This window comes from Macrobrachium rosenbergii, chromosome 50, assembly GCF_040412425.1.
Source record: "Macrobrachium rosenbergii isolate ZJJX-2024 chromosome 50, ASM4041242v1, whole genome shotgun sequence".
Taxonomy (NCBI): Eukaryota; Metazoa; Arthropoda; class Malacostraca; order Decapoda; family Palaemonidae; genus Macrobrachium; species Macrobrachium rosenbergii.
This window is the reverse complement of record NC_089790.1, coordinates 38,819,207-38,834,206: the sequence shown is the minus strand read 5'-3', so window position 1 is coordinate 38,834,206 and position 15,000 is coordinate 38,819,207. Positions and strand designations below refer to the sequence as shown.

The 15,000-nt window shown below is 39.1% G+C and overlaps 1 protein-coding gene across 1 annotated transcript in view; it reads left to right on the top strand.

Annotated features, from left to right (window-relative positions):
• LOC136832859 (dynein axonemal heavy chain 5-like) overlaps positions 1–15,000 on the top strand; it is a 401,416-nt gene that overhangs the window by 289,593 nt on the left and 96,823 nt on the right. Inside the window, 3 exon segments of the mRNA XM_067094521.1 lie at positions 4,906–5,061; positions 5,435–5,591; positions 5,711–5,841. Of these exon segments, the coding sequence (XP_066950622.1) occupies positions 4,906–5,061; positions 5,435–5,591; positions 5,711–5,841 (444 nt within the window).

Sequence of the window (15,000 nt, the reverse complement as noted above, 5' to 3'; positions counted from 1 at the left end):
TGCTATTTGGGGCATATGTTCTCTCTTTTGCAATTCTGATTGAAGTCAATATATACTTTTTTTTTGTCTTCTGGCAAGCTTCTTAGGCATAAAGAAAAATCATTAGGGATTCTTTTCATTTATTTTTTCTTGTTTCTAGACGACGGACCGTTTCCCCACCTCTCTCGGGCAACTTCATCAGGAATGGATTATAAATTGACATACAGTTTATTACTGCATGAGACATTTAAATTTCAAACATCGCATCATTGGGGTGCTGAATTTCTATTGGTCAGTGGATCACATTCTCAAGGTTGCTGTCTGGGTGGCAGTATGGGCATTCCTTGCACTCTGTAGGATGCATCCATACTAAAGCTGTCATTCAAGAGTCTGGCAAGGGCGTGATTACCATCTCTGGCCCATAGTTTGGATTTGCTCTGTTGTCGGCAGTCGTGCTCAGGGGTGTTTTGCCGCTCGTTTCTCCCTTTGAATTCTCACAGATACCCTGTGGTTTCCTTAAAGAAGGGAGGATGAAGTCTGTATTCAACACTATGCAGACAACCATGACAGTAAGCCGACACTAGAAGAATTATTAGAAAGCACAGAGATCATGCATAAAGAAGTCCAGTTGCAATTAGCAGAAGCTGTGAGTATAAATCAACAACGGCCTGTGTTAAATATAAAGAGGAATACTTTCTTCATCCTCCCTTCTTCAAGGAAACCACAGGGTATCCGTGAAATTCCAAAGGGAGGCACAAGCAACAAAACACCACAGCTCATGACTACCAACAACAGAGCAAATCAAGAATATCAGTCAGAGATGGGTATCACGCCCTTGCCCACACCCTTGGACGCAAGCTTTAGCATGGCGCACAATTTACGGAGTGCAGGAGTGCCCATGCTACCGCCCAGGTGGCCAGTGAGAAAATGTGACTCGCTGACCAATAGAAATTCAGCACGCCAATGACGTCATGCTTGAAATTCAAATGTCCGCATACAGTAATAAAAACCGTGTATGTCGATTTATAATCCAGTCCTGAAAGCCGGCCGAAAGAGGTGGGGAAACAGTCCGTCGACTAAAAATAAATAAATAAATAAATAAATGACATTCCCTTATTCCTAAGAGGCTTGCCAGAAAAGAAAAAGAAGTATAGGCTGATTCAGATTCTTGACAAGAAGATAGTTTCTGCAAACAATGCCATTGAATATATATATATATATATATATATATATATATATATATATATATATATATATATATATATATATATATATATATATATATATATATATATATATATATATATATATAATCGATTTCAATTTATTTTCAACTGACGTCATGCTTAGTCTTTCCTTAGAAAAGCGTCACTCTTTCACCACTTCTACGAATCTACACTACTGCAAGAACGTTTTTTGTTGAATATCATAATAGTCGGGCAGATAAAAGTAATTTTTTAGAAGAATCATGCAAATGATGATACAAGCATCAAATTTAGCGCAATTGTTCTCAAGGATACTAATCAAATCTGCCCGGTTGACCAGTTGAAAATACAAAATGGCGGCCATTTTTCAAGATGGCTGCCAAAATAACCACCCAAAGTTGATGTTTTGCTTAGAAATATTTGTAGTTGTACGAACTGCATGATCTTAGTGTGGATTCCTATGTTTTTAAACCTTCTGATGTATATTTTCTAGTTTATAACATGGTTAAGGCACTGTATTAAAGGAGTGATTGTTGGGCACTACCAAGGCACATTGGTGACATCACTGCTGTGAAACTCAGCATGGGGTTCAGTGTCAGCTAAGTAGGAAATTTATATTGGCATCATACTGCAACAACCTACTAGTATCCCAAATGCTGCCTAATCAACGCCAAATCAGTTAGGCAGCCACACCTGAATAGACAGGACATGCCAGCACGGGAGAGCCGAACCAAGGATAACAGGGTTTTGGTTATCTGGATGATGCACAGATCGCACGGGACTTATGACACTGGATGAACGATTGGACTAGGTGCATGGCACAGTGCAAGAACCTAGTTGTATCCCATACAGGAAAGCGCCTATTATATATTGCAGGACATAAGAGCCCTGTTATACTATTACATGTACAGGGTGGTAAAAGGATAAACCCTCCACCCTGAACATCACCGTAATCATGGATGCAAACTCTACTGGACGATCATGGAAAACAGACTGGACCAAGTGTTGCCTATGTCAGGAGGTCAAGAAAGAAGATCTAAAATCTCTCCAGGCCAATCCTGCCAGAAGAGGGGATGATGGATATACGAACCTGGCAAAGAATATTCCTCTGTTTCACTCACTCAATGCACTACCAATCAAGCTAGACCCTGCAAGACTTGAAGGTTCTGGGATAGAGGAAACGTTGAGAGAAAATAAGGCACAATATCATGAGAGTTGCAGGCTTCTGTTCAACAATACAAAGTTACACCGAGCTGAAAAAGAACAAGTCATGTAGGGATACTAGTGATGAGGGCAGTAGAAGTAAGATTCCACGAAAGCTCCAAGAAACTAAAACAAAAGAATGCTTCTTCTGCAAAACTGAAGGAGGGGAGCTTAGAGAAGCAATGACCATGCAGGTGAATAGGAGAATAAATGAATGTGCCAAAACACTCAGTGATACAAAACTTCTCGCCAAACTAAGTGCAGGAGATGTTGTAGCCCATGAGGTGAAATATCACACGGTGCTGTTTGGTGGCATTGCATAACCGAGAATGGGCATACCTAAAGGTGCGGGAGCAAGAAAAAGCACAGGAACACTGGAAGGATGCATATCCAATTGCTTTCTCTGAACTAGTCACCTACATCTGCGAGATGAAAAATGCCAGTGAGAGGCCACAGATTTTCAAGCTTGCTGATTTGGCCAAGCTTTACAAGCAGAGGCTGGAACAGCTTGGCGTTGACTCGCCTGATGTTCATCCTACTTGACTCAAGGATCAGCTGCTTTTGCACATTCCACAGCTGCAAGCTAATTGCCAAGGACAAGAAGTTCTGTTGGCTGTAGAAACTGATGTAGGTTCAATCCTATCAGAAGCATCCCGTTATGGTGAAACGATCCATCTAGCAAAAGCCGCTGGGATAATAAGACAAGGCATGCTCCATCAGAAGTCGAATTTCTACAGATATTTTCATGACAAAGATTTAGAACTGGCTGTGCCACTATCACTGCTTCAGTTTGAATGCATGATCGAACATGGTGCAGACATCAAGTCCCAACTCCATCATGGAGTGTCGAAATCAGACTTTGCTATATCACAACTTCTACGCTAGGGATGCAACGACTGATGGGAGCAAGTGTATAATCATCAAGGCTAATGACACAGACGTGCTAGTCATAGCAATATCCGTACTGCCATCCTTCCAGAAACTAGGTCTTCAGGAAATGTGGATTGCCTTTGGCCAAGGAGCCCATATGCGGTGGATTCCAGTCCATGAGGTAGTTTCTGCAATTGAGCTTAAGAAAGCTAGAGGGATCCCCTACTTTCATGCATTTACTGGATGTGACATTGTGTCTGCCTTCTGTGGGAAAGCGAAGAAATCTGCATGGCAGACTTGGAATGTATTTGATGATATTACTGAAACATTCATCAATCTCAGCCAGCATCCACAATTGACTCATGATCTTGACATGCAGAGGCTGGAAAGATTCGTTGTCCTCATATACGACAGATCAAGCGCAGCCACTGGTATAGACGAAGCAAGACTAGATCTGTTTGCCTGCAAGCAAAGGCCTACAATTCAATTCCACCAACACAGACAGCCCTCAGGGAATGTGCAAAGCGTGCAGCCTACCAGGCTGGGATCATCTGGGGCCAGGCAAGCCACTGTAATCCACACATGAGCAGCCCAGCTGAATGGGGGTGGACACAGAAAGGAGAAGCATGGCAGATACATTGGGCAACACTACCACCAATTGCAGCAAGCTGTCAAGAATTGACAAAGTGCTCCTGTAAGAAGGTTTGCAAAGGGAGATGCAAGTGCTCTCAGGCAGAGCTTCCCTGCAACTGCATATGTGAACAGTAGCAGATCGAGAAACAGTAGCATGGTATGCATAACTTTGAAAATGTACTAGCTGGGACAAATCTTATGTAAAGAAAGACAAACATCTTGGTGGTCATCTTGATAAAAATGTCTCCGAGTGCTTTTTAAACAGGAAAATATAGTTCAGCAGTCTTCAAAACTCAGGAATCCACACTTAGATCATGCAAATCAGACAACTACAAATGTTTCTAAGCAAAACATCTACTTTGGGTGGTTATTTTGGCGGCCATCTTGAAAATGGTCGCCATCTTGGATTTTCAATTGGCCAATCGGGCAGATTTGGTTAGTATACCATGGAGGACACTTGTGCCAAATTTGATGCTTGTATCATCATTTGCACGATTTTTCTGTTATCTGCCCCACTATAAGATTCCCCTTTAAACATAATATATTCATTATATACTCTGACTATTTAGATAATGAAAATATTTGCGACAAAGTTTATTATACTTAGGTGATAATTTTATAAAAAAATTACATTTCTGAAATTTATTTGCTTTTTACCTACAGATTTATTTTATTAAGGAGTGATCCTAACATTAGGACTCGTGCATAGGTAATACCTAACGGTAAATAAAAGAAAAAATAGCGCCACCATTGGCGTCGTATGGATCGTGTAGCAAAGAACAAAAGAGCTCTCTCTCTCTCTCTCTCTCTCTCTCTGTTTGTTTAACAAGTTGCCTACTAACTCGTGAAGCTTTCCTCCAAAATATTATTATTAGATATTAGTACAAATAATATATTAGTACAAATAATAACAGAATAGAGGTAGTTACGGTAAAACAAGTATCAGTAAGAATAGTAGTGATAGTGGAACCAATGGTGAAACTGGAATGATTTTTATTCTTTCTCATTCACATAGATAAGCTCCCTCAACCACAAATATTTCCGTACTCATCTGGAAGATTCGCTTTCCCTCGGACGCCCAATGCTTATCGAAGATGTCGAAGAGGAACTAGACCCAATCTTAGATAATTTACTGGAGAAAAATTTTATCAAATCAGGATCCATCTTAAAGGTAATGATTTTTAATATACAGCCTTGGTTTTTATGGCAAAAGAGTATAACATAACTATACTAAACCATAACAGTCAAACGAGGGTTTTTTTTTTATTTAGCATCATTTACAAGTTTATACTATTAAATTCAGTTATGGCATTTCCTTTGTTTTCACATTCAGGTCTAGTTTCCCACCTAGAAATTTGGAAATGAGTGTTTTAGATATCCCACAGGTGATCTGTTTTCGGACGACTTGCTGGTTGTCACTTTAAGAACTAGACTCTAATGGCTAAATGAAACCGTGGTCGAGACAATAATTTTCAGAGGTATAACATTATATTTCAAATGGTTGGAATTGTATGGAAGGTAAAAATGAACTTTCAACTTTCAAGGTTCTTGTCGGTGATAAAGAGTGTGATATTATGCCTGGATTCATGCTCTACATCACCACGAAGCTCGCCAATCCTGCTTATACTCCAGAAGTGTCGGCCAAGACAGCTATTATCGACTTCACAGTAACAGTCCATGGTCTAGAGGATCAGTTACTGGGTATATATCAGATATATTGCAATCATGAGATCATTTCATATACAATATACTGACTATAATGATACTGAAGATCAAAACTGGTATCTAATAAATCGGTCCACTTTCTCTTTTCGTCTTAGGACGTGTTATTGGAATGGAGAAGTGCGACTTAGAACAGGAGCGAGTAGAACTCATCGAAGAAGTAATGGAAAACAAGCGACGCATGAAGGATCTGGAAGACAATTTGCTTTATCGCCTGACGTCGATACAGGTAGGTCTGGAGAAGATACAGATAGGTATCAGGAAGACACAGGTAAATATCAGAAGATTCGAATAGGTATCAGGAAGATAAAGGTAGGTTTGAAGAAGATACATGTAGGTAACAAGAAGATACAGATAAGTATTCAGAAGATTCACGTAGGTATCAGGAAGATGCAGGTAGGTATCAAGAAGATACAGGTAGGTATCAGGAAGATAAAGGTAGGTTTGAAGAAGATATATGTAGGTAACAAGAAGATACAGATAAGTATTCAGAAGATTCACGTAGGTATCAGGAAGATGCAGGCAGGTATCAAGATGATACAGGTAGGTATCAAGAAAATATTGGTAAGTATCCAGAAGATACACATAGGTATCAGGAACATAAAGGTGGGTATCAAGAAGAGACAGGTAGGTATGAGGAAGATATAGGAAGGCATCAAAAGGATACAGGTAAGTGTTCAGAAGATACATGAGGTGTCAGGAAGACTAAGGTGGGTATCAAGAAGAGACGGGTATGGAGCAGGAAGATACAAGTAGGAATTAAGATATACACGCCAGTATCAGGAAGATAAAGGTAGGTATCAAGAAGATACACATAGGTATCAGGAAGATACAGGCAGATATAAAAAAAAGATATATGTAGGTATTAAGAAAATATAGGTATATATAAAGAAAATACACATAGGTATCAGGAAAATAAAGGTAGTTATCAAGAGGATAAAGGTAGGTACCACGAAGAGACATGTAGGTATCAGGAATATAAAGACAGTTATCAAGAAGATACAAGTAGAAATCAGGAAGAAACAAGTAGGTATCCAGAAGATACATGTAGGTATCAGGAATATGCAGGTAGATATCAAGAAGATAAACGTAGATTTCAGGAAGACAAAGGTAGCTATCAAGAAAGAGGTGAGCGGCAGCTTTCATATATATCAAGAAGATAAAGGCAGGTATCAAGAGGATAAACGTAGGTATTAGGAAGATACATGCAGATATCAAGAAGATACCCATAGGTATCAGGAAGATAAAGGTAGGTACCAAGAAAATACACGTAGGTATCAGGAAGATAAAGGTATGGATCAAGAGGATACATGTAGGTATCACAAGGTACAGGCAGATAACAAGAAGATACACGGAGGTATTAGGAAAATGAAGGTAGATATCAAGAAGATACACATAGGTATCAGGAAGAGCCAGCTAGGCTTCATGAAGTTAGTGGTAGATATCATGAATACACATGTAGGTATCAGGACGATACAGGAAGGTATCAGGAAGATCAGGCAAGTTTGTTGCTAGTTATGCGACCCGTGAAGAAATAACTTGGTCACGAGTCCTACCCAGAGTAATTTTATTTTATATCAAGGGCTACTCGAAGTACAGAAAAATTAATTTATTATGCAAGGTAGGTCCTTTTAAAACTATCAAGCAATTAGCTTGCTGTCGGTGTCTTTGAAAGTTCTACTAGATATGCGGTTCTCAAAAAAAAACCCCACATTTTTTTGTATATTGTCTTCCATGTTTATTTTATTTTTGAGATGTGAGCACAGAACAGAACATTTAGTTTGATTTTTGCACGTAATTCAGTAGCAAAATTTTTTGAGTGCTGATTTCCGTATATATACTGTATATATATATATATATATATATATATATATATATATATATATATATATATATATATATATATATATATATATATATGTGTGTGTGTGTGTGTGTGTGTGTGTGTGTGTGTGGTGTGTGTGTGTGTGTGTATGTATATATATATATATATATATATATATATATATATATATATATATATATATATATATATATATATATATATATATATATATAGTTCAGAAGATGAAATATATTATTATGGAACAATATTACCCCTGTACTAGAAGCCTGCAGGGGCCATTGACTTGAAATTCAAAATTCAAAAGAATATGCCGTTCATTACAAGAAATAAAAGAAGATAACAAGAAATACAGAAAGAAAAGAAATACTTAAGTACATGCATACACACAGACACACAGATACACACACACACACACACACACACACACATATATATATATATATATATATATATATATATATATATATATATATATATATATATATCAGAAAATAAAACGTCCTTTAATATCCAATTCACTACCTAAGTAATATATTTTCATATATGTTATTTTAGTTGATAATAAGTCCACCGAAATATTTTAGTATGGAACAATATTTCCTAATAAGTCCCCCTTCCATATATAAAATATATCACTTCCGAGGTAGAAAAGCCGTTTGTAGCAGGTATATGAATCACGGTGACTTGATAAATAGTCAATATATATATAAATATATATACATATATATATATATATAATATATATAAATATATATATATATAAATTTCTGACTCACGTCGGGATCACCCAGGTCTCTCAGGTGGAAAGCAAGGGCGTTAATGGGCCATAATATTAAAAAGTTGGAACCTGAGAGCAACTGATTGAATTATGGGAATCACTGCTTGCATACCATAGTTTTCCCCAATAGACTCAGCAATGACAATAGACAACATTTCATTCGAATTATCCCTTATATGAATATATAAATCATCAACACACAATCACGTATGGAATATATAAATTTCTGACTCACGTCGGGATCGAACCAGGTCTCTCAGGTGGAAAGCAAGGGCGTTACCCACTGGGCCATACAAGTCTAAAAGAAGTTGGAACCTGAGAGCAACTGCACCCAAGGAATACCTGGGCAAGCTAACTGCTTGCATACCAGCGAGTTTTCCCAACTTCCCGACTCAGCAATGACCCAATAGACAACATTTCATTGAATTATCCCTTCTGAGTGAATAAGATGAAATCATCAACACACAATCACGTGTGGAACAGAAATAAATTTCTGACTCGTCGGGATCGACCCAGGTCTCTCAGGTGGAAAGCAAGGGCGTTACCCACTGGGCCATACAAGTCTAAAAGAAGTTGGAACCTGAGAGCAACTGCACCCAGGAATTACCTGGGCAAGCTAACTGCTTGCATACCAGCAGTTTTTCCCCAACTTCCCGACTCAGCAATGACCCAATAGACAACATTTCATTCAATTATCCCTTCTGAGTGAATAAGATGAAATCATCAACACACAATCACGTGTGGAACAGAAATAAATTTCTGACTCACGTCGGGATCGAACCCAGGTCTCTCAGGTGGAAAGCAAGGCGTTACCCACTGGGCCATACAAGTCTAAAAGAAGTTGGAAACTGCCCAGGAATTACCTGGGCAAGCTAACCTGCCAGTTTTCCCCAACTTCCCGACTCAGCAATGACCCAATAGACAACATTTCATTCGAATTATCCCTTCTGGTGAATAAGATAGAAATCATCAACACACAATCACGTGTGGAACAGAAATAAATTTCTGACTCGTCGGGATCGAACCAGGTCTCTCAGGTGGAAAGCAGGGGCGTTACCCACTGGGCCATACAAGTCTAAAAGAAGTTGGAACCTGAAGCAACTGCACCAGGAATTACCTGGGCAAGCTAACTGCTTGCATACCCAGTTTTCCCCAACTTCCCGACTCAGCAATGACCCAATAGACAACATTTCATTCCAATTATCCCTTCTGGTGAATAAGATAGAAATCATCAACACACAATCACGTGTGGGAAATAAATTTCTGACTCGTCGGGATCGAACCGGTCTCTCAGGTGGAAAGCAAGGGCGTTACCCACTGGGCCATACAAGTCTAAAAAAGTTGGAACCTGAGAGCAACTGAATTACCTGGGCAGCTAACTGCTTGCATACCAGCGAAGTTTTCCCCAACTTCCCGACTCAGCAATGACCCAATAGACAACATTTCATTCGAATTATCCCTTCTGAGTGAATAAGATAGAAATCATCAACACACAATCACGTGTGGAACAGAAATAATTTCTGACTCGTCGGGATCGAACCCAGGTCTCTCAGGTGGAAAGCAAGGCGTTACCCACTGGGCCATACAAGTCTAAAAAGTTGGAACCTGAGGCAACTGCACCCAGGAATTACCTGGGCAAGCTAACTGCTTGCATTTTAGAACTTCCCGACTCAGCAATGACCCAATAGACAACATTTCATTCGAATTATCCCTTCTGAGTAGAATAAGATGAAATCATCAACACACAATCACGTGTGGAACAGAAATAAATTTCTGACTCACGTCGGGATCGAACCAAGGTCTCTCAGGTGGAAAGCAGGGCGTTACCCACTGGGCCATACAAGTCTAAAGAAGTTGGAACCTGAGAGCAACTGTACCCAAGGAATTACCTGGGCAAGCTAACTGCTTGCATACCAGCGAGTTTTCCCCAACTTCCCGACTCAGCAATGACCCAATAGACAACATTTCATTCGAATTATCCCTTCTGAGTGAATAAGATAGAAATCATCAACACACAGGTAATTCCTTGGGTGCAGTTGCTCTCAGGTTCCAACTTCTTTTAGACTTGTATGGCCCAGTGGGTAACGCCCTTGCTTTCCACCTGAGAGACCTGGGTTCGATCCCGACGTGAGTCAGAAATTTATTTCTGTTCCACACTTGATTGTGTGTTGATGATTTCTATCTTATTCACTCAGAAGGGATAATTCGAATGAAATGTTGTCTATTGGGTCATTGCTGAGTCGGGAAGTTGGGGAAAACTCGCTGGTATGCAAGCAGTTAGCTTGCCCAGGTAATTCCTTGGGTGCAGTTGCTCTCAGGTTCCAACTTTTTAGACTTGTATGGCCCAGTGGGTAACGCCCTTGCTTTCCACCTGAGAGACCTGGGTTCGATCCCGACGTGAGTCAGAAATTTATTTCTGTTCCACACGTGATTGTGTGTTGATGATTTCTATCTTATTCACTCAGAAGGGATAATTCGAATGAAATGTTGTCTATTGGGTCATTGCTGAGTCGGGAAGTTGGGGAAAACTCGCTGGTATGCAAGCAGTTAGCTTGCCCAGGTAATTCCTTGGGTGCAGTTGCCCTCAGGTTCCAACTTCTTTTAGACTTGTATGGCCCAGTGGGTAACGCCCTTGCTTTCCACCTGAGAGACCTGGGTTCGATCCCGACGTGAGTCAGAAATTTATTTCTGTTCCACACGTGATTGTGTGTTGATGATTTCTATCTTATTCACTCAGAAGGGATAATTCGAATGAAATGTTGTCTATTGGGTCATTGCTGAGTCGGGAAGTTGGGGAAAACTCGCTGGTATGCAAGCAGTTAGCTTGCCCAGGTAATTCCTTAGGTGCAGTTGCTCTCAGGTTCCAACTTCTTTTAGACTTGTATGGCCCAGTGGGTAACGCCCTTGCTTTCCACCTGAGAGACCTGGGTTGATCCCGACGTGAGTCAGAAATTTATTTCTGTTCCACACGTGATTGTGTGTTGATGAGTTCTATCTTATTCACTCAGAAGGGATAATTCGAATGAAATGTTGTCTATTGGGTCATTGCTGAGTCGGGAAGTTGGGGAAAACTTCGCTGGTATGCAAGCAGTTAGCTTGCCCAGGTAATTCCTTGGGTGCAGTTGCTCTCAGGTTCCAACTTCTTTTAGACTTGTATGGCCCAGTGGGTAACGCCCTTGCTTTCCACCTGAGAGACCTGGGTCGATCCCGACGTGAGTCAGAAATTTATTTCTGTTCCACACGTGATTGTGTGTTGATGATTTCTATCTTATTCACTCAGAAGGGATAATTCGAATGAAATGTTGTCTATTGGGTCATTGCTGAGTCAGGAAGTTGGGGAAAACTCGCTGGTATGCAAGCAGTTAGCTTGCCCAGGTAATTCCTTGGGTGCAGTTGCTCTCAGGTTCCAACTTCTTTTAGACTTGTATGGCCCAGTGGGTAACGCCCTTGCTTTCCACCTGAGAGACCTGTTTCGATCCCGACGTGAGTCAGAAATTTATTTCTGTTCCACACGTGATTGTGTGTTGATGATTTCTATCTTATTCACTCAGAAGGGATAATTCGGAATGAAATGTTGTCTATTGGGTCATTGCTGAGTCGGGAAGTTGGGGAAAACTTCGCTGGTATGCAAGCAGTTAGCTTGCCCAGGTAATTCCTTGGGTGCAGTTGCTCTCAGGTTCCAACTTCTTTTAGACTTGTATGGCCCAGTGGGTAACGCCCTTGCTTTCCACCTGAGAGACCTGGGTTCGATCCCGACGTGAGTCAGAAATTTATTTCTGTTCCACACGTGATTGTCTGTTGATGATTTCTATCTTATTCACTCAGAAGGGATAATCTGAATGAAATGTTGTCTATTGGGTCATTGCTGAGTCGGGAAGTTGGGGAAAACTCGCTGGTATGCAAGCAGTTAGCTTGCCCAGGTAATTCCTTGGGTGCAGTTGCTCTCAGGTTCCAACTTCTTTTAGACTTGTATGGCCCAGTGGGTAACGCCCTTGCTTTCCACCTGAGAGACCTGGGTTCGATCCCGACGTGAGTCAGAAATTTATTTCTGTTCCACACGTGATTGTGTGTTGATGATTTCTATCTTATTCACTCAGAAGGGATAATTCGAATGAAATGTTGTCTATTGGGTCATTGCTGAGTCAGGAAGTTGGGAAAACTATGGGGTATGCAAGCAGTTTTGCCCAGGTAACTTGGGTGCAGTTGCTCTCAGGTTCCAACTCTTTAGACTTGTATGGCCCATCCTTGCTCACACCCAAGTCTGGGTTCGATTTTCAATCATTTCTGTTCCACAGTGATTGAAGTTCATGATTTCTATATACTTTGAGAAACGACAGAGTTTCGTCCTTCAGTATATATATTCTATATAAACAGGTATATTCATATACATAGATACCCCCAGTCGCCAATCTGTCACGAATGTGGCTGGTTTGTGTGTGTGTGTGTGTATTTAATAGGTTACCAATCAAGGTAGCAGTGGACGAGTGGTGATGTGAGTTGCCAACTAATCTTTTCTCTAGTCGCTTTCACAAATGTTTTTGGCAAAATAAGAATACGAGTTCCAATTCTATATCATCACTTACAGTTTCTTATTTCAGTACCATTAAGATAAGCTGCTGAGTCTTGCTGTTGCTAAAATCTAGAGGTTGCGAGAGTGCACTGAAGTCTATGGGGGTTTCTCCCAGTTTTGAGCGAGTACGACACTTCCATCTCTACAATGAACTCGTCTTGCGCTCTCCATCCTTTCACCCCAAGTCTCTCTTTCAATCACAAGTAGAAGTTCATGACATACTTTGAGAAACGACAGAGTTTCGTCCTTCAGTATACATATTCTTGCTTCAAACAGGTATATTCATCGTACATAGATACCCCCAGAAATGTTCAAATGACTGGTTTCTTTATGGTTGCGAACATCTCTTCTCTCGAGCCGGTGATGTCGGCCAACTAATCTTTTCTCTAGTCGCCTCCAAATGTTTTTCGAAGGATACAGCTACGATTGCCTAAGCGTTTCTTATTTCAGTACCATTAAACTAAGCTTTTCTTAAATCACTGCCGTTAACTAACTGCATACTTGCCGCGAGATCGATCTCCTCCCCAGGGTCCCTTTTACAGTCTCGAATGTCGGCAATCGTCAGCATCTCTCCAACTTACAGAAATGTTCAAATGACTCAAATACACTTCCAAGTATATAAAAAACATGTACTTTATATATAGGATATGTTATACACACACACATATGTTACACACACACATATACATATACATATATATATATATATATATATATATATATATATATATATATATATATATTATCTGAAGCTACAAATGTCGTTAAATATCAAGTTCACGCTACCTCGGGAATGTCCCCGATGGGGAATTATCACCAAAGGGGAATTTATAAGTGATAAATGGATTGGTACTGCCGGGTCTCGATCCCTCAAAACAGATACTTATCCAGCGACTCCAGTCGACGGTCTACCCACTGAGCCATCAAGAGAGGTATAAATTAATGCCGAGTCTGCTGTACTTGTTTACCCATTGAGAGCAGGGAAATTATACTTAGCTTCAGCATTAACCCACCTCCACCATGATAGTTCATTGGTACGTTTGGAACACGCAGCCCTTATTATGAATTTTTTTATCACACCGTGATTTATATACAATCATGAAGCTACAAATGTCGCTTAATATCAAATTCACTCTACCTTGGGAAAATCCCTAATGTGGAATTATCACAGAAGGGGAATTTATAAGTAATAAATGGATTGGTACTGCGGGGTCTCGATCCCGGTGGGATAAAAAATTTCATAATAAGAGCTGCGTGTTCCAAACGTAACAATGAACTATCATGGTGGAGGTGGGTTACTGCCGAAGCTAAGTATAATTTCCCCGCTCTCGATGGGTAAATAAGTACAGCAGACTCGGCATTAATTTATACCTCTCTTGATGGCTCAGTGGGTAGACTGTTGACTGGAGTCGCTGGATAAGTATCTGTGTCGAGGGATCGAGACCCGGCAGTACCAATCCATTTATCACTTATAAATTCTCCTTCGGTGATAATTCCCCACGGGGATATTCCCGAGGTAGAGTGAATTTGATATTAAGCGACATTTGTAGCTTCATGATTGTATATAAATCACGGTGTGATAAAAAATTTCATGTATATATAATATATATATATAAATATATATATATATATATATATATATATATATATATATATATATATACATATATATATATATATATATATATATATATATATATATATATATATATATATATATATATATATATATATATATATATATATATATATATATATATATACATATATATATATATATATACATATATATATATATATATATATATATATATATATATATATATATATATATATATATATATATATATATATATATATATATATATATATATATATATATATATATATATATATATATATATATATATATATATATATATATATATATATATATATATATATATATATATATATATATATAATATATATATGTATATTGTATATATAGGTGACATTTAATCTGTAATTGTGTATCAGTGACAGGGTGTTCTATTTGAAAAGACTGGGTGCTTTTATTATTTATGCACAGAACACGCACATTGACAACATTGATATAAGAGGAAACTGCAAAGGAATTTGCCCTTTGTCATAAATCTTGTTAGGCTCGTCATGCCAAATGCAGTTATCATGTGGAAGACGACCTTTTCATACG